The sequence below is a fragment of the Bubalus kerabau genome, chromosome 1 (assembly GCF_029407905.1).
Source record: "Bubalus kerabau isolate K-KA32 ecotype Philippines breed swamp buffalo chromosome 1, PCC_UOA_SB_1v2, whole genome shotgun sequence".
NCBI lineage: Eukaryota > Metazoa > Chordata > Mammalia > Artiodactyla > Bovidae > Bubalus > Bubalus kerabau.
In genome coordinates, this window is record NC_073624.1 from 127,831,373 (window position 1) to 127,857,730 (window position 26,358).

The 26,358-nt window shown below is 47.2% G+C and overlaps 1 protein-coding gene across 3 annotated transcripts in view; it reads left to right on the top strand.

The window, feature by feature from the left end:
- Positions 1-26,358, top strand: part of DISC1 (DISC1 scaffold protein) — a 413,164-nt gene that overhangs the window by 78,441 nt on the left and 308,365 nt on the right. For all 3 annotated transcript variants that reach the window (XR_008717104.1, XM_055588267.1, XM_055588259.1), the window contains exons 2-3: positions 127-1,106; positions 12,384-12,453. Coding sequence is in view for 2 of the 3 variants with exons in the window: in XM_055588267.1 (XP_055444242.1) it covers positions 127-1,106; positions 12,384-12,453 (1,050 nt within the window). In the remaining variant the exon portion in view is untranslated. The remainder of the gene's footprint in view (positions 1-126; positions 1,107-12,383; positions 12,454-26,358) is intronic.

Consider the following 26,358-nt stretch of genomic DNA (forward strand, 5'->3'; position numbering starts at 1 on the left):
TCTCTTTGACAGATGCCCAAGGGATGACCTCTGAGCCTGGGGTTGTTTTCCATCCCAGTTCTGGCTGAGCCAAGGAGATGTGTGTGTGTGTGTGTGTTTATGATGATGTTTTCTCTTTCTCTCCAGGCAGCCAAGATTGCTCACCACCTGCAGCGTCTTTTCGGAGGAGGCGGCTGGCACGGAGGCCGGGCTACATGAGAAGCGCAGCTGGGCCCAGGATCGGGTTCCTCTCCCCGCCAGTGGGCGCTCCGTTCCGGGCCCAGGGAGGGGCGTGTGGCAAGGAGTCTCACCACCTTGAGTCCAGGGCCGGCCCGTGTGGCCTTGACCCTGGAGGCCAGTGGCGAGGTCGCTCAGTTGGGAGCCTCATTCCCAGGAGCACGGCCACCTCGGCTCTGACCGTGGGGCACCGAGGACCGGCTCTGACGGCTGTGAGAGGAAGCCCAGGGCTCCTTGGGGCTCAGCCCCGAGCTGGCACTGCCCTGCCCAATAGGCTCAGCAGGCTGTGTGGCCCCAGGGCCACTGGCTGTCAAGGGGAGCTGCCGTCCATGGACACTCGCGAGGCCCTGAGTCCTTGCCGGGAAGCCGGGAACAAAGGCTGTCCATCCCCGGAGGACACGAGCGACACCAGCTGCAGCCTCGGAAGTGGCCCCCAGGCTCCCGCCGTCCCTGCCAGCTCTCAGGACGTCTTTACCTCCAGTTTTAGTTTCATTCGCCTCTCCTTGGGCTCTGCTGGGGAACGGGGAGAAGCAGAAGGCTGCCCACCCTCCAGAGAGGCTGAGGGCCCTCATCAGAGCCTGGAGGAGATGGAGGCCAAGGCTGCCAGCTCGGGTGGGCCCCACGATCACCCTCGGCTGCTCTCTCTCCCCTTCACTCTCAAGGCTTCTCAGGGCCTGGCAGACGCTGCCCAGACCTCGGGGGGCAGCCCTGGGCTGGAATGCCAGACTCTTCCATTGTTGGACACGGATGCTGCCTCCTCCTGCTCCCTGGATCCCTTGTGGGGATCCACAGCCAGCAGCTCTGCGGATGCTCAGTGGTGGGACCCCCTGCTCAGCAGGTGTCAGCCAGCGCTGCTGCACTGCCTGCAGGGCCAGCGGAGGCGGCTGGAGGTGGGCGTCTTTCCAGCCTACGGGCGCGGGGTGGTCACGGCTCAGATTAGTTCCAGGCAGAGGACCAGGAACGACGCTTCTGGGGTTGACCGATTTCCCACTGGAAAATGCGGCAGCACCTTTGGTGGCTGGCTGCAAAAAGATGTTGCTCCACTTCTGCTTCTTCTCTTTCAGCCTGAACTCAAATTTGTCTCATTTTCTCTGTCCCTTAGACGCTCAGGTTTGTTGTTTGTTGGGCCACGGGCTTCTCTGAAGTTTCTGGCATGGGTTACTCAGGGTTGGCTCACCAGAACTCTTCTTTGAAGCGGGAGGTTGGGACCACGGAACAGGGGACCTGGAGCTGGCTGGTGTGTGGACGGACTGAGTGATATAGAGGTGGTGATGCTCCCAATTGGGGGCGATCCAGAGTCGCTTCTGCATTTACAGCTCATTTCCCACTGCAGCTGTGGGAGCTCCCGACATGGAATCGGGGAGATCTGTTTCTGGTCACTAAACCTCTCAGCCCCTTAGTTTCCTTGTTTAGAGATGATAACACCACACAGGGTTATTCCGTGGTTTGGTGGGAATGTATGTGCTTTGGAAATTGGGATGGACTATATAGATGTAAGTCCTGACACTGCAATGTTGCTGGCCACCCAGTTATCTGAGAGGTGGGTCCACATTGGAGTAGGCGGGGTTGTTCTACCCTAGAAAGTTCCCAGGGAAACCCGGGCAGAGGTGCTTTGTGGTGGGGTGACCCATTGACTCGTCCTGTTGAAAGACTGATTTCCTTCTGGGGTGTGCATGCATGCATGTATATGTGCACATGTATATCTATGTGCATATATACATGTGTACATACATGTGGATGTGTATACACATGTGCATGTGTGTGCATGTGTGTATACGTGTGTGTGTGGTGTAGATACATGAAAGTAGGGAAGTAGAGCCTCTCTCATCAGGATTGGAAGGAGGACCTGAAAATGTGAGGCTCATGTTCATTCCGAGGGACTGATCTCATCTGCTCTCAGCCCCTCGCCTGTGGCCTAAAGTCCCAGCCAAGTCCCTGTTTGCCCTGTCCCAGACCGGCCATTAGATTTATCACCCAGGGAGATAGAGCAGCCGGGCCAGTGTGCAAGCAACCGTGCAGTGAGCAGGATTCCCAGGCAATGCATGGAATCTTAGAGTCAGGCATGTCCAAAACGGACACCACAGTCTTACCCATTAGACCCGTCCTAACAGGTATCACTGTTGATCTGTAACTGTTGATTTGATCTAATAGAATGCATCCAGCTCCTTAGAGGAGCTGCAGGTTCTTCAGCACCTTCCCTGCTGCCCTCTCTCAACCTCTGCTCCGTCTTTAAGTGCCCCCAGTCCTGCTGCTAACCTACTCTCACGGCCACAGCCATGGTCCCTGCCTGGTTCAAATCCTGTTATGTTTCACCTGAGTTCAGTAAGGGGTCCTGATATATATACCTTCCTCCAGAGTCTCTCTTCCCCAATTCCTCCTCTGCGAGGTCAGCAGCACTGTCTTTGGGAATACTGCTGGGATGCTGTTATTCCTTGGCTTAAAACATTGGTGGCTTCTTGCTTCCCTTAGGATGGTCTCCAAACCCCTCATCCTGACAATGGAGACCTTTCCCCACCTGCTGCAGCTGCCCAGTGCCTTCCTCCTCCAGCTCGGCTGCTCTCTCTTCCTGTGTCTCAGGCCTCTGCCTGGAGTGAGCTTCCTGCCTTGTGCCACCTGCTAAGCTCTTCTTATTCCTTTCAGTGTGGGTCCAAAGCCACTTCCTTGTGAGACCTCTCCTCCCTACCCCCTGCCCCGAGACCAAATGAATCCCTCCCTCCATCCCTTCCCACAGCCCTTTGGATGTGCCCCAGGACAGCACTCGTCACTTTAATAATCAGTTGTTCGTGGTCCAAGTTCCTCACTTGACCACGAGCTCCTCATCTCCAGCTCACTTCTCTTAGTCATTTTTGGATGCCTGATGCCTGACATACTGCCTGGTGCTTGATTAAAATTTTGGTTTTAGTGAAATAATTTATCTTGGTAAGATGGGCCACAGGAATCTAATTGATAGACTTCTTGGATTGAATGTCTGAGGCATAGGGAGAGATGCTGAGAGGCACACACACAAGGATCCAAACCCTCAGTGGAGGTTTGCACCATCATGATTTTTGGACTCTGAATGCCAGTTTTCAACACGTTATTTCCAAAATCTTTTAAGAAAAATCTCAGCAACATATCTGCATTCCAAAAATCCAAGTTTTGACCCAAGTCAAGCAGAAGTACAATGTGGTTATAAAGACCAGCTTCCCTTCCTCCTAGGTAACCAAACAGAAAATCACCTGGCAATGGGTCTGCTGTAGTCAGTCCACAATATCCAGTTGCTGAGTTTTGGTAGAACCAACAGTTTTTCCTTTCCTTTCAACTCCTCTTACCAAGATATAGGGGTCTTCCCAGGTGGCGCTAGTGGTATAGAACCCACCTACCCATGCAGGAGATGCAGGAGATCTGGGTTTGATCCCTGGGTCGGGGATCCCCTGGAGGAGAGCATGGCAACCCACTCCAGTATTCTTGCTTGGAGAATTCCATGGACAGAGGAGCCTGGTGGGTTACAGTCCATAGGGTTGCAAAGAGTTGGCCACTACTGAAGTGACTTAGCATGCACGCCTGTATCTAGATATAGACCAGGATATGTAGTCCTGGCCTAGATTTTTTGATACTTTGGAGTCTGTGAAGCCCTGAGCAGATATGCTTTCTGGGGGCCATAGACTCACCATGCCAGTCTCTGAACTACCAGGACATTGGGGTGCCTGGGAGCTGGAATTCTAGGGGCTGTGGTTGCAGAAAACCACCTTGGTTCACTTTTTAGATTCCATGATCTTTAGTTTTAAAAAGAAATGAAACACACCCTAGATATATCTCTTCTTATAATTAGCTATAAGCCACTGGAGAGTTGTTTTATGGGGTCTTGGTTTCTGGCGGGTCACCCGGGGGCTTGTACTCCTGGCACACTGGTGGGACAGCCTGACTGGTAGCCTGGTGCTTTCATTTCCTTGCTGTGTGACGTGAAGTCATGTCCTTCATTGTTCTGTGCCTCAAGATGCTCTTGTAGTAGTTGGAGGTAACTGCAGTCCCCACCTCATAGACTGTCGTGAGGATGAAAAGTGCTGGTCTATGTGCAGTGCTTCAGATTGGTTCTGATGCCCAGCAGGAACACAGAATATTGCTCATTGTTATAGAGTATTGCTCATTAGAGAAATGGCTCAGGCGAAGAGAATTTGAGTCAAAAGGGGAATTCACTCTTCTTCCTTGTTGACTTAAAAAATATTCACAACCTTTAAAAAAAAAAATTCACAACCTAAAAGTTGAGAGTTATGTTTTATTTGGTGGGAATTTTTAGGACTTAAGCCCAGGAGATAGCATCTCAAGGGACCCTGAGAGATGCTCCAAGGAGGCAAGAGGGTTATATAGAAGGTTATATAGAAGTTTTGCAACAAAGGGAAGGTATTCTGAACATCAAAAGATTATTGTTAATTAACAAAAACCAGATATCCCAGGTTAAGTAGTTTAGCACTTTTCTGTGTATGGGAAGATGCAAGAGTCTGGGCTCACTAAAATCATTCCTTTGATACTCACCTCAGCTATCTGGGGCCAATATTCTGTGTTTTTCACATCCTGAGCTTCCTTGGGGCTCACCGTAGGGAGTGGCTGCAGTCTGATGGCTGCTAGATGACAGATATTCTTTTCCTTCCTGAGTTCCCTCAGCACTCACTGGCTCACATTGGAAGGCTGCAATCAGGGATGACTGTGACATCCATGTTTACTGATATGGCAGGAAATACTCCATTTCTCACTCTACAGTTCAAATTAAACTCACGTCTTGTCTCAAATGGTAGGATCTGGACACAGCTGACGTGTAGTGTAAGTTCCTTTGTTTCTCCAGCAGCTGCATAGTGAGTAACATGACGCTCTTTCCAGTGATTTGCATGTCTGAGTGTGGAAGAGGGATGACCCTTATTCAGGGTCGTGGAGTAACACAAGGAACTCTGTCCAGGGCGAAGGTCTTACGGGAATGCAGATTTTGCTTCCGATGGAGGAAGAGGCTCCTGACAGTGGAGTTGTGCTTGATGAGGGAGGCCTTGCTTTTTCCACCATGTTTGTGCAGAAACCTCAGATTGCTCATTTGGGCTGAAGAACTGGGGAAGGGTTGAGCTAAGGATCTTCAAAAAGATCCCTTCAAAGATTGGGATTCTAGTGTTCTGGCACTTTTAAAAATATTATATTCCAATTCCTTAACCCTCTTCTCTCTCCTTAAGGAAAATGAAAATCTCAGGAATTTGAATTTTAGCTCCTGTTAAATACAGTCCATTCTTCACATCTGCAAATTCTGTATTTGGGAATTCACTTACATGTTAAAACTTACTGAAGTCCAAGGTCAGGGCTCACAGTGCTTCCCTGGTCTTTTGTGGACATGCATGCAGTCACTCAGTCTTGTCTGACTTTTAGGGACCCTTTGGACTGTAGCCCGTCAGGCTTCTCTGTCTGTGGGATTTTCCAGACAAGAATACTGGAGTGGGCTTCCATTTCCTTCTCCAGGGGATTTTCTTGATCCAGGAATCAAACTCGAGTGTCCTTTGTCTTCTGCATAGCAAGCAGTTTCTTTACCTACTGAGCCATCAGGGACGCCCTTGTGGACATGCATAGAATGACTAAAAATTTGGGCCACCCAACATGTTCTAGCTGAGGTCTTGTTTCAACTCAGACTGTAAACTAGTGTACTTTAGGTGGCCTTTTTTTTTTATTTGATACACAGTTTTTTAAAAAAAATTGTTTGTTTTTACTGAAGTATAGTTGATTTACAATGTTGTGTTAGTTTCAGATGTACAGCAAAGTGATTCCGTTAAAAAAAATTTTTTTAATGCCATGCTTTTCCCATGTTTGATTTGATTTTTGTTGGTGAGGTCACTGTTTAAGCTGGTTCCCAAGCACAGGACTGGCAGTGCTGTCTGGTACTTGTAAGCACAAGAAGGCTGCCATGTGCCTAAGTGGAGAAAGTACGTGTGTTAGATGAGCCTCTTTCAGGTGTGAGTTGTGAGCTGAATGTTAATGAAGCAGAGATAAATATTAAATATAGAATCTTTAAGGGCTTCCCAGGTGGAGCTTGTGGTAAAGAACCTGCCTGCCAATGCAGGAGACATAAGAGATTTGGGTTTGATCCCTGGGTCAGAAAGATCCCCTGGAAGAGGGCATGGCAACCCACTCTAGTATTCTTGCCTGGAGAATCCCATGGACAGAGGATCCTGGCTGGCTATGGTCCATAGGGTCACAAAGAGCCAGATACAACTGAAGCTACTTAGCACACACAGACAGCATCTTTAAACTGAAACACACATAAAACAAGGTTATATATTGATCAGTTGACAAAAATATTGTGACCTAAGCCTATTTTCCCCCTGGAAACAGTGGTTCAATATTTGCTAACTGAGCTTCCCCAGTGATCCTATGGAACTTAACGACCACATATGAGACTCGACTGTGTATTTTATACTGTTTAGAAATAGCCACCCAGGGACACTACCAGGGGTTGGGAAAAAATGCTTATTCCTTGGAAGAAAAGCTATGACAAACCTTGACAGCATATTAAAAGCAGAGACATTACTTTACTGACAAAGGTCTGTCTCATCAAAGCTATAGTGTTTCCAGTAGTCATGTATGGATATGAGAGTTGGACCATAACGAAAGCTGAGCACCGAAGAATTGATGGTTTTGGACTGGGGTGTTGGAGAAGACTCTTAAGAGTCCCTTGGACTGCATGGAGATCTAACCAGTCAATCCTAAAGGAAATCAGTCCTGAATACTCATTGGAAGGACTGATGCTGAAGCTGAAGCTCCAATACTTTGGCCACCTGATGCAAAGAACTGACTCATTTGAAAAGACCCTGATGCTGGGAAAGATTGAAGGCAGGGGAAGAAGGGGACGACAGAGGATAAGATGGTTGGATGGCATCTCTGACTCACTGGACATGAGTTTGAGTAAACTCTGGGTGTTGGTGATGGACAGGGAAGCCTGGCATGCTGCAGTCCATGGGGTTGCAGAGTCAAACATGACTGAGCAACTCAACTGAACTGAACTGAGAAAATTGTGGTGAAAGGAAATGCTAGCTGGGGTGCAGAGGAGGGAAGTAAGTGGGAGGACCCTGAGTGCTGGGTCCCACCTGAGATTGTGGGGCTGAAGGAAAAGGAGACAAAAGGCCTGCCTCACATGGGTGGTGTGGCTGGATAAGATATACCCATTAGTGGCTGTGCTTCCAGCCAAGATGGACATTCAGACATATTTCAGGGCAGCAACTCAGGGTCCTACAGGGATAGTTGGATGAGGGGGTAGAGTGAGGTGGGCTCTGGCTGCAAATTTTTCTTTGACCTTCTTTCCTGTGGTTCTTTTGCATCAACTCATGTGGTTGTGGTGATGCTATAACTTCACATGGCAGTTGAGCTGGGCATTCAGCCTGTCTTCCATCCCTGCTATTTAAGACCAAGTAAGTAAGTAAGTGAAGTCGCTCAGTCGTGTCTGACTCTTTGTGACCCCAGGAACTATAGCCTACCAGGATTCTCTGTCCAAGGGATTTTCCAGGCAAGAGTACTGGAGTGGGTTGCCATTTCCTTCTCCAGGGGGTCTTCCTAAACCAGGGATCGAACCTGGGTCTCCCACATTATAGGCAGACACTTTACCATCTGAGCCACAAAGGAAGCCCATTTAAGATTAAGTTCCTGGTAAAATATGCACTTGTCATGTGGACCAGCTCAAGGAATAAATGTGATTGATCATTCATTCATTCTGTCATTAACTTGGAAATCATGTGCCTACTGCTAAGAGTGCACCTCATGACTGGCTTGGAGGCTGTGTTGGTTGGAGTAGGTTAGTAACAGACAGCAGTGCAATATGAGAGGCTTCACATAACACAGCTGTGTTTCTAGCCTACAAGTCATGTTCCACAGGGGTGGCTGGGGGCCCTGCTCCACCCCTGAGTGCAGGGACTGGTGTGGTGTTGAGTGGTAGGGAGTGGTGTGGTGTGGTGTGGTGATCACTCAGGTCACAGTCCCTGAGACGAGGAGGAGAAGGCTGAGGGATCCGCAAAAGCCATTCAGAGCACAAGCCACCTCTGTCTCCTCCACACACACCCCGTGAAGCAGAACAAGGACGGGAGGGCAGTGTAATGCCTCCATGAGCCAGAGCAGCGAAGAACCAAATCAGGGTGAGCGCTGTCGTTTTCTACATGGATACAAAGAGGCTCTTGCACTCTAGGTGCTCTAGGTTGGATGGAGTGCTCAGACACCACACCACACCACACCACATCACATGACACAACACCACATCACACACACCACACCACACCCCAACATGACTCCACAACACACCACACCACACCACACCACACGATGCACGACACTATACCACACAATACCACACCACATGACACCACCCACACCACACCATGCAACACCACACCACATGACACCACCCACACCACACAACACCACCCACACCACAAATACCCCACCACACCACACCACATGACACCACCCACACCACATGACACCACACCACACAATACCCCACCACACCCCACAACACCACACCCCACAACACCCCACAGCACCACACCACACCACACCACACCACATGACACCATACCACACCACACCCCACTACACCATACCACACCCCACCACACCATACCACACCCCACAACACCACACACCACACCACATGACACCACACCACACCATTCATATCCCACCACACCCCACCACACCACACCACATGACACCACACCACACCATTCATATCCCACCACACCCCACCACACCACACCACATGACACTATACCATACAATACTACATCACATAATACCACACCACACCACACCATACCACAGCACACCACACCACATGACACCACACCACACCACACCACACAACACCACACCACAGAACACCACCCACACCATACCATACCACATCACATGACACAATACCACATCACACACACCATACCCCAACATGACTCCACACCACACCACACCACACCACATGACACTACACCACATAATACCACATTGCATGATACCACACCACACCACACCACATGACACCACCCACACCACACAACACCACCCACACCACACCACATGACACCACACCACACAATACCCCACAACACCACAGCACACCACGTGACACCATACCACACAACACCCCACCACACCACACCACACACCACACCACACAACACCACATGACACCACACCACACGACACCACACCACACCACATGACACCACACCACACCACACCACACAACATGACACCACACCACACAATACCCCACAACACCACACCACACCACACCACACCACACCACACCCCACCACACCCCACCACACTACAGCACACCACACAACACCACACCCAACCCCACCACACCCCACCACACTACAGCACACCACACAACACCACACCCAACCCCACCACACCCCACCACACCCCACCACACCCCACCACACTACACCACACCACATGACACCACCCACACCACACAACACCACCCATACCACAAACACCACACCACACCTCTCACTCCACACCACCCACACCACACCACATCACACCACACCACACGACACACCACACCACTCACACCACTCACACCACACCACACCACTCACACCACACCACAGCACAGCACACCACACCATACCACACGACACAACACCACACCACATGACACCACATGACACCACATGACACAACACCACACCACCCACTCCACACCACACGACACAACACCACCCACACCACACCATACCACATGGCACCACACCACAACAAATGACACAACAACAGCTGTTGCTTGGTGTGATCGGTACTAAGAAAACTTGGCAGCTCCATCCTCCTGTGGCTCACACCAAAAACTTGGCATCCTCCTGGCTTTGTCATCCCAAAGAAAGTGAAGTGAAAATGAAGTCGCTCAGTCGTGTCTGACTCTTTGAGACCCCATGGACTGTAGCCTACCAGGCTCCTCCCTCCATGGGATTCTCCAAGCAAGAGTACTGGAGTGGGGTGCCATTTCCTTCTCCAGGGGATCTTCCGGACCCAGGGATTGAACCTGGGTCTCCCACATTCCAGGCAGACGCTTTAACCTCTGAGCCACCAGGGAAGCCCTTGTCATCCCAACACGGGATCTATTGGTGAAATCTGGTGGTTCTGTCTTCCACCAACTGTCTTCTGAGTATGTCCACAATCACATCACTTCTCCCCATCTTCACTGCTCCTGCTAGAATCCAGACTACCACCATCTCCTCTCCTTCCTGGGTTATTTCCATGCCCTCCTCCCTGGCCACCTGACTTCTGCCCTTACCCACAGCTGTCAAGAGGAAATGTTAGACATATATTGAATCATGAATTCTGTTACTCAGAGTCCCCCAGTAGCTTCCCAAGCCCTCCAGAGTGAAATCAGAACTTATTTTGACCACACCCATGCGGCATGTGAGATCTTAGTTATCTGACCAGGAATCAAACCTGTGCCCTTGACAGTGGAAGGCTAAGTCTTAACCACTGGACTGCCAGAGAAGTCCTGGAAATCAGAACTCTTAAGTGTCTTCATCCTATGTTCCTCATGACCTTTCTGACCTCCAGTGCTACAGTTTCCCCCTTTAACCAAGGCTCTTTAGGCATGGCTGGCTCCTGTTAACTCTATGGTGCCTGGGGAGTTGCTGCCTGCAGCGTCTGTGGCAGTTCTGCTTTCTGCTGGAACATGTGTCTCCCAGAGAGCTTCAGGGTCGGGATTCTCCAGGCAAGAGTACTGGAGTGGGTTGCCATTTCCTTCTCCAGGGGATTTTCTTGACCCAGAGATCAAACCCATGTCTCCTGCATTGGCAGGCGGGTTATTTACCACTGAACCACCAGGGAAGCCCTACCACTCATATATCTCTGTTCAAATATCATCTTCTCAATGAGATATTACTTAAAATTGCAACCCAACTGTCTACCAGCCTTCCTGGCCCCCCTTACATGGTTCTGCTTTTTTCCTCTGTCCTAGCACTAATCCTTTTCTAAGGCCTTGTAAAACTTACTTATTATGTTTATTTTTGTCTTCTTACACAAAACTGATAAGGCTAGAGGGCTAAGAATTTTGTGCTGTATCTGCAACCCCTCAAACAGGGCCTGACACTTAAGAGCGAATATTTGCAAAATGGTTCAGATCATGAGTAAGTACAAGCACAAGTGAGGCTGTCAATAGAGAGGCAGGACATCTAACGTGGACTGGAGGGGGTGACGCCTGAAAGAGGTGTGGAAGGAGAGGTAGGTATAAGCTGGCAAAGGATGGCAGGAAGCTGGTTTCCAGGGAGCAAGATTAAATCCATTTATCGATGGGCCAAGAATGTCCCTTCAGAAAATCCCAGAGCTTCCTGTTGAGAAGAGAAATAATGAGAAATGAATGTGTTGGTAATTCTCAGACAAGTGATGGGATCATTGAGTCTCGTTCTCATGCTCAATTGCTAAGTCATGTCTGACTCTTTGTGACCCCATGGACTGTAGCCCTTCAGTCTCCTCTGTCCATGGGATTCTCTAAGCACGAATACTGGAGTGGGTTGCCATTTCCTTCTTCAGGGGATCTTCTTGACCCAGGGATCGAACCCACATCTCCTGCAGCTCCTGCATGTCAGGCAGATTCTTTACTGGTGCGCCACTGGGGAAGACCATCCTTGAGTTTACATGTGGATTAAATAAGACAGTGCCCATTTCTACAATGGAAAGATCCTTAGGACTTCTTTGATGAAGTCTTTCATTCTCAGGACAGCCTGCTGAGTTGAAGTTCATTGTTTTCTTTTCCTGGTTTCTCCTCTAATGTTGGTGTGTGTGTTTTCATAAATTTAACATGATGCTTTTGAACAGAAAACATTTGGTCAGGTCAGGAAATTTGTATTCCTTTTTATTATGCATTTTTCACACAGATAAGGGTACAGTGTGATGTTTTTGTTTAAAAATGACATTCCAACTCTTTTTTTGGTTTTATGCTCAAATTATGCTTTTTCTTTATGTAACTTTTTTTTGGAGAAATGAATGCATATGGCATTGGAAAAATGTATATTTGTGGTTCTTTTTTTAAAGGAGAATAGTGTGGTTCAGCTTCAAAATAGTTTCTAAGTGTTCTTAACTGTAACAAAATTAGTTTGTGTGAACAAGATTGTAATTCAGTTTTCATTTTTTCCCCGTTCAAACCAACATAGGTAAAATCCTTAAGATTAAAGCTTCAGAAACTTCAAGATAAAGCGATTGAAGAAGATGATTATGATAAGGGTGAGTTTTGCCTTGTTTATTCTTTCTTCTCTTCCCATAATGTGCAATTTCGCTTTCCCTCCTTATTCACCTGTATCCTCCACACTGCAAATGAATTGTGTAATCTGTTCCCTGATCACCTGCACTCAGTAACAGTTGACTATTTTATAGCACTGTTGTTTTCTGAATTTCAAAGCAGTTTGGGAGGAATAATCCTTTGGGTCATAAGTATAACCTTACTGATTTTCCAGAAGCACTCTGAGTAGTTGCACAATAAGAGATATATTAAGTCATCATCTACCTATCTAAGGTGTAATGTTGTTGTTGTTTAGTTGCTAAGTTGTGTCTGACTCTTTGCAATCCCATGGACTGCAGCCCACCAGGCTCCTCTGTCCATGGGATTCTCCAGGCAAGAATACTGGAGTGGTTGCCATTCCCTCTCCAGAGGATCTTCCTGACCCGGGACTGAACCCACATCTCCTGCATTGGCCAGTGGATTCTTTATCACTGAGCTCAGGGAAGCTCCAATTTGTGATGTAGCTATACTTTATTCACTCATCAGGAAATATTGGTGAACACCTACCATGTGGCCAGCACTGTGGCAGGAATAGGAGAGTAAGAGAATACAGTTTCTAGCCTTGGGATGCCTGTGAGTATGAGCCCTTGTGGAGCTTTCTGACTTCACATGCTTGGGAACCAGGAGTAGGAGTTGGGATGAGTTTAAGGGATGATGCCAGTCTCTGTGAGTGGGCTCAAATGTATTGAATTCCCATGTGCTGCTGCTACTACTAAGTCGCTTCAGTCGTGTCCGACTCTGTGCGACCCCATGGACTGCAGCCCACCAGGCTCCCCTGTCCCTGGGATTCTCCAGGCAAGAACACTGGAGTGGGTTGCTATTTCCTTCTCCAATGCATGAAAGTGAAAAGTGAAAGTGAAGTTGCTCAGTCGTGTCTGACTTAGCGACCCCATGGACTGCAGCCTACCAGGCTCCTCCATCCATGGGGTTTTCCAGGCAAGAGTACTGGAGTGAGGTGCCATTGCTTTCTCCAGAATTCCCATGTAGATGGCTTGAAATAGTCAAGCTGGAAGGAAGTCATGACATGAAGATGGAAGAGTTGGTCAGAAGCCAAAAAAACCCAAACCAGAGTGAGGCACCCAAATAGGAGTCAGGCCAAAGTAGACGAGGGTATCATGGCTGCCAAGTGGACACTGGGTTGACTATGTCAAAGAAAGGTTGCAGGTATGGCTGGATTGGGAAGGATCTTAAGGACGTGGGTACCAATTGCAAGATCTGACACTCATTTCTGCTGGGTCTGGGGGATAAGAGAGGGCCTTAGAGGACTTCTTGTTCCACCAGGCACTGATGAACTTGAGAACTATGCTAGTGATAACCAAGCTTAGCACAGTGAGGATTGGCCTGGAGATATTTTAGATTTAAGGCTCCCCTGGAAGCTGGTTAGCCTTGAGACTTGGTCTTCAACCTCATGGGGCCATATTCTGGTTTCCCAGAGAGTACATCACTGACCATTAGGAAGTGATGCTACAGGAATGGGGCAAGTGACTCCCAAAAGGAGGGTGAAAATCCTATTCTAGGAAATACATGGAGCAGAGCTGATGCTCTCTGGTGTCCTTGTTCACCATTGGCTTTGGGAGGAAGGAGAGGAATTTAGGGATGGAGCTGTTTAAACTCTGCCGTTCCGCTTTGACAGGACATTTTGATTTCAGAATGATGCCTGGCGGAGGATGATGTAGGTGAAAGAGGAGCAGATGACCTATTCCCAGACCCAGGTGTCCCTGGGGGCTTTTGTCAGTGGGGGACACCTAGGTTTTGAGGCTCCCACTATGGCACGGGTTTTATTTTCTCTTCCAAGGGCTGTGCCTAGGTTCCTTTGACAACACAGCTCTCTCTGTAACACACAAAGCTTCAGACACAGGTGAAAAACCACACCCTCTTTTTCTGATCAAGAAAAACCTCAACTTTTCTGGATGCGGTGCTCTCAATGGTCTTCATTAAATGAAGGCCTCACTTCTTTAGTTCTTTCTCCAAATGTCTCTGAAATACCTCAGAGGAGAAGTTGAATAGGACACACCTCACAGGGAGGCTGAAAGAATAAAGGTGAGTTTATTCAGTGTTTCTGCCTGTTTATTTTCCTTATTTGTATGTCGCTGTCCACCGAAGAAGATGGTTGGGGGTAGGCCAGCATTCTGTGCTTCCTCAAGCCTTCCAGGAGATGGAGGTGCGTGCTGATGCCTGGGAAAACACGGTGTAGAACTTTCTTCTGTGGAAAATCAGGCCTGTGGTACAGTGGTGGCAGCTGAGTCTAGCCAGTGAGGCTCAGTCCATGGGCCATGTCCCTCCTGGTGAAGATGACTGGGCTCTGAGGGGTGAGTAGGATATACTGGACGGGCAAAGAACTGGAAGAGCCACCATGGCTTATGAGCCACCACCCCAGAGTCTGATTGCCTTGAAAGATTTGAAACGGCTCTATTATCTAACAGCTTCCTTGGTTGCTCAGTGGTAGAGAATCTGCCTACAATGCAGGAGATAGGGGTTCGATCCCTGGGTCAGGAAGATGCCCTGGAGGAGGATATGGCACCCACTCTGGTATTCTTGCCTGGAGAATCCCATGGACAGATGATATTGGCAGGCTACAGTCCATGGGGTTGCAAAGAGTTGGACATGACTGAAGCCACTTAGCTTGTGTGTGTTTGTTGTGTGTGTGTGCATGTGTGTGTGGCTGTGAAGTAATTCAGTCATGTCTGACTCTTTGTGACCCCATGGACAGTAACCCACCAGGCCCCTCTGTCCATGGAATTCTCCAGGCAAGAATACTGGAGTGGGTTGTCATGCCCTCCTCAAGGGGGTCGTCCTGACCCAGGGATCGAACCCGTTTCTCATGGTCTTCTGCATTGGCAGGTGGGCTCTTCCCTGGTGGCTCAGCTGGTAAAGAATCCGCCTGCAATGCGAGAGACCTGGGTTTGGTCTCTGGGTTGGGAATATCCCCTGGAGAAGGGAAAGGCTACCCACTCTAGTATTCTGGCCTGGAGAATTCCATGGACTGTATAGTCCATGGAGTCGCAAGGAGTCAGACATGACTGAGTGACTTTTACTTTCACTTTTCTTTACCACTAGCACCACCTGGGAAGCCCTTAGCACATAGCACATAGCATCTGAAATGGATTTCTGCAGGGCCCAGAGCATGGACTGGCACATAGCAGGTGATGAATAAATTGTCATAAACTACTTGCCATTCAGAAAACTAAGATCATGGCATCTGGTCCCATCACTTCATGGGAAATAGATGGGGAAACAGTGGAAACAGTGATAGACTTTATTTTCTTGGGCTCCAAAGTCACTGCAGATGGTGACTGCAGCCATGAAATTAAAAGGTGCTTTCTCCTTGGAAGAAAAGTTATGACCAACCTAGACAACATATTCAAAAGCAGAAACATTACTTTGCCAACAAAGGTCCATCTAGTTAAGGCTATGGTTTTTCCAGTAGTCATGTATGGATGTGAGAGTTGGACTGTAAAGAAAGCTGAGCACTGAAGAATTGATGCTTTTGAACTGTGGTGTTGGAGAAGACTCTTGAGAGTCCCTTGGACTTCAAGGAGATCCAACCAATCTATCCTAAAGGAAATCAGTCCTGAATATTCATTGGAAGGACTGATGCTGAAGTTGAAACTCCAATACTTTGGTCACCTGATATGAAGAACTGACTCATTTGAAAAGACCCTGATGCTGGGAAAGATTGAAGGCAGGAGGAGAAGGGGATAACAGAGGATGAGATGGTTGGATGACATCACTGACTCAATGGGCATGAGTTTGAGTGAATTCTGGGAGTTGGTGATGGACAGGGAGACCTGGTGTGCTGCAGTCCATGGGGTCCGAAAAAGTCAGACATGACTGAACGACTGAACTGAACTGAATTGAACTGAACTGAAACTAATTGCCGAGTAACTAGGGAAATTGAGGTGGAGAGTTTGTGGTCATGAAATGTGTTGACATAAGAGTTGAATAAAGCTTCCTTTCTCATCTATGATAGTTTATCCTGAGTTGCTGCTAAGTCTGCTAAGTTGCTTCAGTCGTCTCCAACTCTGTGCGACCCCAGAGACAGCAGCCCACCAGGCTCCTCCATCCCTGGGATTCTCCAGGCAAGAACACTGGAGTGGGTTGCCATTTCCTTCTCCAACGCATGAAAGTGAAAAGTGAAAGTGAAGTTGCTCAGTTGTGTCCGACTCCTAGCGACCCCATGGACTGCAACCCACCAGGCCCCTCCGCCCATGGGATTTGCCAGGCAAGAGCACTGGAGTGGGGTGCCATTTATCCTGAGTTACTAATAAACATTTTCAGAGTTGCTGAGATGTCCTTGACACTCAGTGCTTAGTCCGTGTGGACTTCGTCCTTGTTCTGAGAGGAGCTGCTCTGCAGCTGTGCTCTGTCTCTGGGGAATGGGTCTGCTGATGTCCACAAGGCTTGCCAGGAGCACGTAGAGGGTGACCTTATCCCCCTTGGTTTTGTTTTGTTTTTTTGCTTTTCTCTCTTTCTTTCTAGTTTCACTTGTAAAAACAACGTTGTGTTCCAGAGAAATGAGCCATGAGCACAGAATAGAAAGCTCTGTGTTTTGTTATCTCATTAACGTGCTGACATTTACCTGCGGATGCCGGGTGAGGAACCTTCTCAGATCTCTAATGACATCTCTCCCTTGCTAGGGAAGGAAGGTTACTATATCCTCATATTCTTGCAGAAAGCTGGGAGGACTGAGGTGAAAAAGGTGTTGCTCTTTGGTATTTTCTAGGGGTCTCTCTCCTAGAGAGTCCACGTGCTCCTTGGTTTCCTCACTTGACCACTTGTCCCACGTCAGCTGAGGGGTGAGGCTGAGACCTGGGAGTCCCACGGGGGAGACCCTGCCTTTCAGCGACTGGGGGTGAGAGGCCCGGGTCTGCGACGTGCTGGGAGGGAGAAAAGGAGAGTGTGGACCACGGTGTTCGACATGGTTACTGTCCTAGTGGTTCCTGTGTGGATTTGTGGCCTCTAACATCCCCTGGCCACGCGTGTCCACTGGTGATGACGTCACACACGCGCGAGGAGGCCCTGAGGCAGTGGTTTCAGCTCTTCAGTGACCCACATTGCTGTGCCATGGAGCAAGCTGGCTTTCCTGCTTGCCTAGACTTTCTTGGCGTGGAGAGTGGCCAGCACTGAATTCCTTTCTCTCTCCTTGTGTCTCAACCAGTAGTCATTGTGACAAAATTCTAGCACAATAAAATGTGAGGCATTCAGAGAAAGATGATCCAAGCAGAGGCCAAACATGAAACCATGAAAATGGCCAGCTCTTGTCTAAACTGCCATCATCTTCCTTTTTCCTGAATTCTTTCCTTAGCAAGCTTTCTCCATCCACAGTGGCTCCTTGGTGACAGTGTGAAAATCATCCAAGCAGACACCCATTTTTCCCCAGGGGCCCACTCTAAACATCCACCCATGGCTTCTGGAATCTAATGCATTCTTGTCTTGGAACTACAAATGTGACTGAGCATGGTGAAAACCCACAGGTTCCTTTTCACTGCATTTCATTTGAGTCTAGAAAGCAAAAAACAAGACTGAGTAGAATCTGCTCATTTTTATATCCATAGGACAGAAGAGTCAACGGGAGGTGGGCCCAATTCTGGCTACCCCAGAACAAAAATGTGATTCTTGGAAGCCTGTACTGTTTCATGTTCTGACTTGGAAAGAGCTACACTGAACCCCAGGGCTTCTCAAGAGATGTGGGTTTTCCCTGGTTCAGGAAGATCCCCTGGTGGAGGGCATGGCAGTCCACTCTAGTATTCTTGCCTGGAGAATCCCATGGACAGAGATTGGTGGGCTACAGTCCACAGGGTCACACAGAGTCACATAACTGAAGCAACTTAGCATGCACCCTGAACCCCAATGTGAATGTGGGTGCAGCTTCTGTCTGCAGCCCCTGTCCACACCCTTGCCTCCTCTCCCTGCATCCCAGTCTGGAAACAGCATCCTTCTGACCCGTTATGCAGAGGGCTTGCTCCCCTGTGGCCCTTGAGTGTCTCCCCTGGTCCTGGGATAGTGAGGCTTCCATTAAAAAGCTCAAAAACGTAAGCTCAAATCTCAAGTAGGTGTTACTCGACTGACTGCATCCTTGTGTGCTTTGAGCTCAGTTGCTCAGTTGTGTCCAATTCTTTGCGACCCCATGCTGGCCAAGCTCCTCTGTCCATGGAACTTTTTAGGCACGAACACTGGAGCAGGATGCCATTTCCTGCTTCAAGGGATCTTCCTGACCAAGGGATTGAACCCACATCTCTTGCGTCTCATGTATTGGCAGGTGGATTCTTTATGGCTGAGCCATCAGGAGACTGCATCCTTTGCACTCATGAAAAATGCCAGTGCACGAACCAGCCAAGTCACCATCAGCTGGGATCCTGGCCAGTTCCCAGGAGGCACTGTCACCCCCCCTTTCTTGGGCGAGGCCCTGGGTGCTGCTCAGAGAGGACATGTGCTCCGACCTGGCAGGATCCAGAGCATCTTGCATCCCAATGTGGAAAACAGCTTTGTAGCAGTTGTGGGGGACAAAACCCAGCTAGGAAGGTTGTGGGTTCTGGCAACTCATTTATATGACCACTGGGGGAGGAGCAAATGAGGGCTTCATGCTGGGGATGCATCAGGAAAGTGGTCCATGATCTTATCTAGAAACATTAGGCTGTTAGGAAATGAGCATTGATTCAGTGTTAATCTTCAGCATCATTCTCACAAGAGTGGAAGCTCGTGTGTCTGCCTCCTATTTTAGGTAAAAACTGAAAAAGTGGGAGATACGTGATACATATAGACAAATGCTGCAGAAAAAGAATATGTGTAAAATGCCATTTACTTCTCTTGATTACATTGTCTCAGGTTCTGTTCCTGTTTATAGGAGAGTTTCTGATTCTGTGAACTAAGGGCAGAGATCTCAGCTGATGGCGGCTTTCAGCATCACTGTTTGTGATCGCAGGTTTGTGTGCTGGCATTTTTCAGTGTACCTAGGGCACACTCAGCTATGTAACACCTACTTGGGATTGGAGCTTTGTGCACAGGCCTGGAGGGTTTGTTTGCATGGGATATGCATCCCTTTCATTTGTAGCAGATTAAAACATATATTTCAGCATGATGCCTTTTCTCCCCCGTGTTCCAGCTGGGTGTCTTGGTGTTAAGCGTGGAATATTAACCCCCTGCCCCCACCGTCACTCTGGGGGTAGAAGCTCAGGGGAGTGAATGTCCCTCTTCGTGGCCACGTCATGGCTTCCCAGGTGGCTTCTGCTTTGCTTTCCTGATTGTGAGGAAATTGGTCTGCCCTTCAAGGACCACATGAGGTGTGGCCACAGCCATTACTCATGATGGAACCTGACAGCTCCAAGTTTTTATATGCTTCTGAGTACAAAACACCAGGACAAACAAAAAAATCTTTTTTTCCTCCAGCTCTTCTCCCTGATTAGTTGGAACTTGGTCACACTTTCCTACCTGCTGAACTGCAGCACTTTTTATTTTATATTTTGGGTCAGCAGGTCTTTAAAAAAAATAATTTATTTATTGTAATTGAAGGATAATTACTTTACAATATTGTGATAGTTTTTGCCATGCCTTGACCTGAATCAGCCAGGGTGCACATGCGTCCCGGCATCCTGAAGCCCCTCCCACCTCCCTCCCCACCCCATCCCTCTAGGTTGTCCCAGAGCACTGACTGTGAGTGCCTGGCTTCATCCATCAAACTTGCACTGGTCATATGTTTTACATGCGATAATATACATGTTTCAATGCTGTTCTCTCAAAACATCCCACCCTTGCCTTCTCCCACATAGTCAGTCCAAAAGTCTATTCTTCACATCTGTGTCTCTTTTGCTGCCCTGCATGTAGGATCATCATTACCATCTTTCTAAATTCTCTATATGTGTAATATACAGTATTGTGTTTCTCTTTCTGACTTACTTCACTCTGTATTATAGGCTCCAGTTTCATCCACCTCTTTAGAACTGACTGAAATGTGTCCCTTGTTATAGCCAAGTAATATCCCTTTGTGTATATGTACCACAGCTTACTTATCCATTAAGCTGCTGATGGATATCTAGATTGCTTCCATGTCCTGGCAATTGCAAATAGTGCAGCACTTTTTAAACTGGTATTAGTAGGTGGTTGTGTAGTAACAGTAACAGTAAGCATGTCTTGATCTCTTTGTGTATCTGCCTGAGACTCATTCCCCTGGATAGGCATTCCAGACTTTAGAAATGTCAACAACTTTACCTTTTCAAGTGAAATAGAAATTTTCATTGTTTTCAAGGGGCATTTCCCCTCTGTCTGCAGACTGTGATGTAGCAAACACACCTAGAGGGGATGTGTCTGTGACCAGGGGCAAAAGCCGAAACAGGACTGAATCTTCCCACTACAATCATTTCAGGTCCAACCTATCTCTGTTTTAAGCACAAATGGTTGACTTTCCTTTAACAGGAGGAATGTGCTAATCACTCAGGCTGCTATAGCAAAGCACTACAAGAATGGGTGGCTTAAACAAGAGACATTGATTTCTCATAGCTGGAGGCTGGAAGTCCAAGATCAAGGTGTCAGCAGGGTTGGTTGTTTCTGAGAGTGCTTCTTGGTGTGTAGACGTTGTCTTCTGCCTGGGTCCTCACATGGCCATCTGTCTGTGTGTGTCTGTGTCCTAATCTTTCTCTTCTAAGGATGCCAGTCTTGTTGGATTAAGGTGCACCCTAAGGACTTCATTTTATGTAAGAACTCTTTAAAGACACTGTCTCTAAATGCAGCCACATTCTGAAGTCTTGGAGGATAGGATTTGGGGAGCACAATTAAACCCATAATGAGAGGCCTAATGGACTCAGAGCAGAGCAGAGTACTAAACACATCCAGGCATTTGCACAAACGTGGATACTTGTTTGACCATTCTGTGGTCATATGTAGACATTTGATAGAAAAGTTAAAAAAAAAGGCAGACTTTTGTGACTTTGAGTAAATGGGTTGACTACTCCTTTCCCTGTCCACAAACGAACCTGGCTGTCACTGGCATCTTGTTTTGTCTGAAATGCCACAGTTAGGGGCAGAGCCTGGCTCTTAAGCTAGTACATCAGACCGTACCTCACTCTTTCATATGAACAGCTATTTAAGGAATATTTGTCAGGTTTACCAGGCTGTGGTAAACCAACACAGGTGTGAGAGGTGACCTCCCCTCAAGGAATGTTTTCCCTGAGCTTATTTGAGGTAAGCAATAATTATACAAGTAGGTAAAATTTCAGTTAACATTAGAATTGATTTTTTTTTTTTTTTGCATGAGGACCATCTACTTTCAAGAGGAAGAGAACCAACTTAAACTAGTGCTAGAAGAAAAGAGGACTTACTGATGGGTGTCTGGGGTCAGGGGATCAAGGGGGTCAGGACCCTCACTTTTCTGTCTGTGGGTTGACTCGTTCTCTCAAACCACTCATTTCACCTGGTTGCTATTGCGGTAGGCTGAAACATGGACGGCTCTAAAATAACGCGTGCGTGCATGCTCGGCCATGTCCAACTCTTTAGCAACCCCATGGACCTTTTGCAACCCTGCCGGGCTCCTCTGTCCATGGAATTTTCCAGGCAAGAATACTGGAACAGGTTGCCAGTTCCTCCTCCAGGGGATCTTCCCAACCCAGGGATCAAACCCGCATCTCCTGTGTCTCCTGCATTGGCAGGCAGGTTCTTTACCACTGAGCCACCTGGGAAGCCCTCCTATAAAAGGGAGGCACATCTTACTCCCTGGAATTTGTACACTTAACAGTAGTTAAAATGGCACATTTTGTTATGTGCATGCTAAGTGGCTTCAGCTCTGTCCAACTCTGTGATCCTATGGACTATAGCCTGCCAGGCTCTATCTGTCCATGGAATTCTCCAGGCAATAATACTGGAGTGGGTTGCCATACCTTCTACAATTTAAAAAAGTAATGTAATGCACCAAAACTGGTTGAATTGTACACTTTAAATAGGTGAATTGTACGATATGTAGATAACACTCAGTAAAACTGTTTAACATTGCTCATGAACCTACAACTGGTCAGGGCAAAATGGGTGGAGCTCATGTCTGCTCTAGGCATTCACTGGGCAGTTTGAAGGCTGGAGGTGGGGACCATGCTCACTCACGTGTCTGGTGGTTGGTGCTGTCTGCTGGCGCCTGACTGGGGCCATGGCTGGAGCACTTATCTGTAGTCTTTCCATGTGACTGCTTGGCTTCTTCATATGGTGATGGTATCCTGAGGGAGAGATATAGGCAAAAACAATCAATTATTAAGGATTAACCTTGGAAATCAGGTAGTGGTACTACTGCTACTACTGCTGCATTCTATTCCTTAAAAGTAGATCACCAAGTGTGACCCCCTACTCAAGCACAGAGTCATTAGACTCCATCTGTTGATGGGAGGAAGGTCTAAAGAATTTATGGGCATCTTGTTAAACCGCAACAGACTGCCCTCTCTTCTCAGATGCTTTCACATTCTCTCCATGTGCAAAACATACTCATTCCCTCTCAAGACCCCTTAAAGCTCTCATATGTTAAGGCATCAGGCTCAGACTTATGTCCCCATTTTCACGTCTAACTCAGATGCAGGTGCCGAGGAGGCTCCTCAGGGGTGATTTCTTAAACACAGCTTCTGGGTTACAGTTTCTCTGGATGATCTGAACACCTGTGCGCTAATGAGATAGGCTGTTGGTTGGTTTTAGTCGCTCAGTCATGTCTGACTCTTGCGACCCCATGGACTGTTGCTTGCCTACCAGCCTTCTCTGCCCATGGGATTTTCCCGGCAAGAATCCTGGAGTGAGTTGCCATTTCCTTCTCCAGGGGGTCTTCCCAAGCCATGAATCGAACCTGAGTCTCCTGTGTTGCAGGCAGATTCTTTACCAACTGAGCTATGAGGGAATCAACCCCTACAAACCCAACCTATGATGGTGGGATGGGTAGGGTAACTGCTAAAGATACTTGTTCAAAAGGGGTAAGTGGGAGGCCTGCAGCAGGCACTGGTGCTGAGCAGTTCTGAAATCCACCTGTTGTCTGTTTCTTGATTAAGATTTAGCCCTACTGCCTAGAAATTATTTTCTACATCTCTGACCTCTGGACTCTTGGTTCTACACTGTGAATCATGCTTCCTTTTCCATAAGAAGTAGTCTGAGGGTGTAGCCTGCTTCCCACTCACACATGTTTGGGGGTCCAAATGCCTTTTTTTTATTTTGTACTTTCTCTTTAATTTTTCAGCTTGGCATAATTCTTTTTAAAATGTTTTGGGTTTTATAAGAATCCATTTATAATCTGCTCCATCAGACAAAAGCTATATCCACAAGTCTCTTCAAGAGAAGCCTCTTTTCTCAGGCTTCCTGTAAGGCTTGGAGGGGCAGGGGTTAACACTTTTCAGAGTCTGAAGGGGCTGTTCGACTGTTTGAAAGAGTCGGTGATGACCCTTAAATCTCCCTGGGAAAGATTTTTAAGAAAAGGGCTTTACAGAATATAGCCTTGGCCTCATCTTTTGACCATATTTTCCTGACAGCACTCTGAATTTGATTCTTTGCCTGGAAGCTGTTTCTTAATCTTAGCATCATTTGTTATCTGGAGAAGCTAGGAATAAGAAATAATTTGAATTTCAAGCCCTATTCATCCTGGTTCCTTTATAGTGACAGTTATTTCTTTGGCTTATTCTCTTTTCTTACATTATACTATGGGGATAGAGAAGCAATTCAGGTAGTCCCTGGGAAGTTTGACTTCAAAATCTAGAAGTTGAAAGTTTTCAAATAAGAATGTTGTCAAACAGCCTTCCAGCTTCCAGTAACATTTTTATTTCTTTACTTCTTTACTTACCAATAGCCTCTTCAAGATCAATCAGACTTCTCTTCAGGGCTCTTCCAACTTCCATGCAGCTCTGCAGCCCCAGATCTATGACCGCGTGTTTGATTCTTTGTTATGGCAGTACCAATGTGGCACCAAAATCTGTTCCTGGTTACCTGCTGCTGTGTAACAAACAACTCCAAGTTTAGTGGCTTACCAAAATAACAACAATCATTATGCTAAAAAATTCTATAACTTGGGGAAATCTCAGTAGAGAGAGCCCTTCTTCGCTCCATTTGGCATTAGCTGGGACATGTGGTCATGCTCGATTTGACACTGGGCAGTGGCGCTGGCTGTAAACTGGGTCTCAGCAGGGTCTGCAGCTCAGGGGGCTGCTTGAATTACTCACAGTGTGATGTTTAATGTAGGGGGGAGAGAAGGGGCGTTGGAAGAGAGGGAGAAAGGAAGCTGAAGGGAGTTCTATCATCTTAAAATAAAAATATTTAAATTGAAGTATGGTTGATTTTCAATGCTGTGTTACTTTGCTGCATACAGCAAAGTGATTCAGTTATATATGTTTATATATATATTCTTTTTCAGGTTATTTTCCATTTTAGGTTATTGTAAGACATTAAGTACAGTTCCCTATGCTGAGCACTAGATCATTCTTGTTTATTTTATATATAGTAGTGTGCATCTATTAATCCCAAACTCCTAATTCATCCCTCACCCCACATTTCCCCTTTGGTAACTGTAAGATTGTTTTTTTTTTAATGTCTGCAAGTCTATCTGTTTTGTAAATAAGTTCATTTACAATGAGGTATCACTTCACACTGGTCAGAATGGCCATCAGCAAAACGTCTATGAATAATAAGTACTGGGGAAGGTGTGAAAAAAAAGGAACCTCCCTTCTTGGCTCCATTATGAAAGCTTTCACAGAGAGCTTGCATCAGGTGACGACTTCTGGGGAACCAAATCACTGCAGCTAAAGGTACGGCAGGTAGAAGAGTGTGTTTACTTGTGTCTGTGATGAGGTGAGATTGTCTATTGTGGGAAGAATGACTGATAAATAATCAACCAGGACTTACTGTACAGCACAGGGAGCTCTACTCAACACTCTGTAATAACCTATGTCGGAAAAGAATCTAAAAAAGAATGGATACATGTATATGTATAAGTGAGTCACTTTGCTGTCTAGCAGAAACTAACACAACACTGTAAATCAACTGTACTCCAATATAAAATAAAAATTAAAAAAAGAACGAGAGCAACATGTGAATTTCAAAATGACGGATGTTAACAACATTCAAGAAGATTAGGATGAAAACACTCTCCAGAGTCCGTTCATTCAGGTGTCCGAGCACCGCCAGATGGTGGGGAGTGTGGTGGATTACACACAGGCCCTCCCCAAACCTGGTCTCACAGATTGGATTGAAAAGTGCCTCTTATTAGAGATTTCCCAGAGACTCTTGTCCTAGTCCTCCAAAGGAAGCAAGGTAATCTTTGATTTGTCTCTGAGTGTGGTAGCATCTCGGGCGGCTTTGTGAGTTTATCTCATAAAGTCAGTCCATCAGCAGGTTATTATCTACATATATATATATAGTGTGGGGCTGATTGGCCCACATCTCCTGTCACTGAATTGAAGGATGGCTGAAATCAATTGGCAGAATCAACTCTTCTATTTCTACATGGAGTGACAATTAGAAATAATTTACTGTATTCAACCTGGGGGAGTCTGTAGTTAAAAACACCTCCGGGAGCTGTAAAAAATTCGCCCGTGTTTATTTACATATTTAGTTTTAATTCTGTATATTTTCAGTTGAGGTGTAATTTACCTACAAGGAGCTGTGAAGTGTTTAGTAACCAGCTCAGCATGCAGAGTGCACACTCCCAGGATTGGGTGAGGCGACCTAGGGTCCGTGTGACAGTGCCCTTTCGTCCTGTCATCTGTCCTTGAGCACCAGTTTGCTCCTGGATAAACTGGGGATAATAATCCCTGTGCTGCGTGTAGCTGGAAGGTTAACTGTGATAATGGTATGTGTGAGGTGTGTGGTGCACAGATATTGATGGATCGCTTGTTCTCCTTTCTCTGCCCACT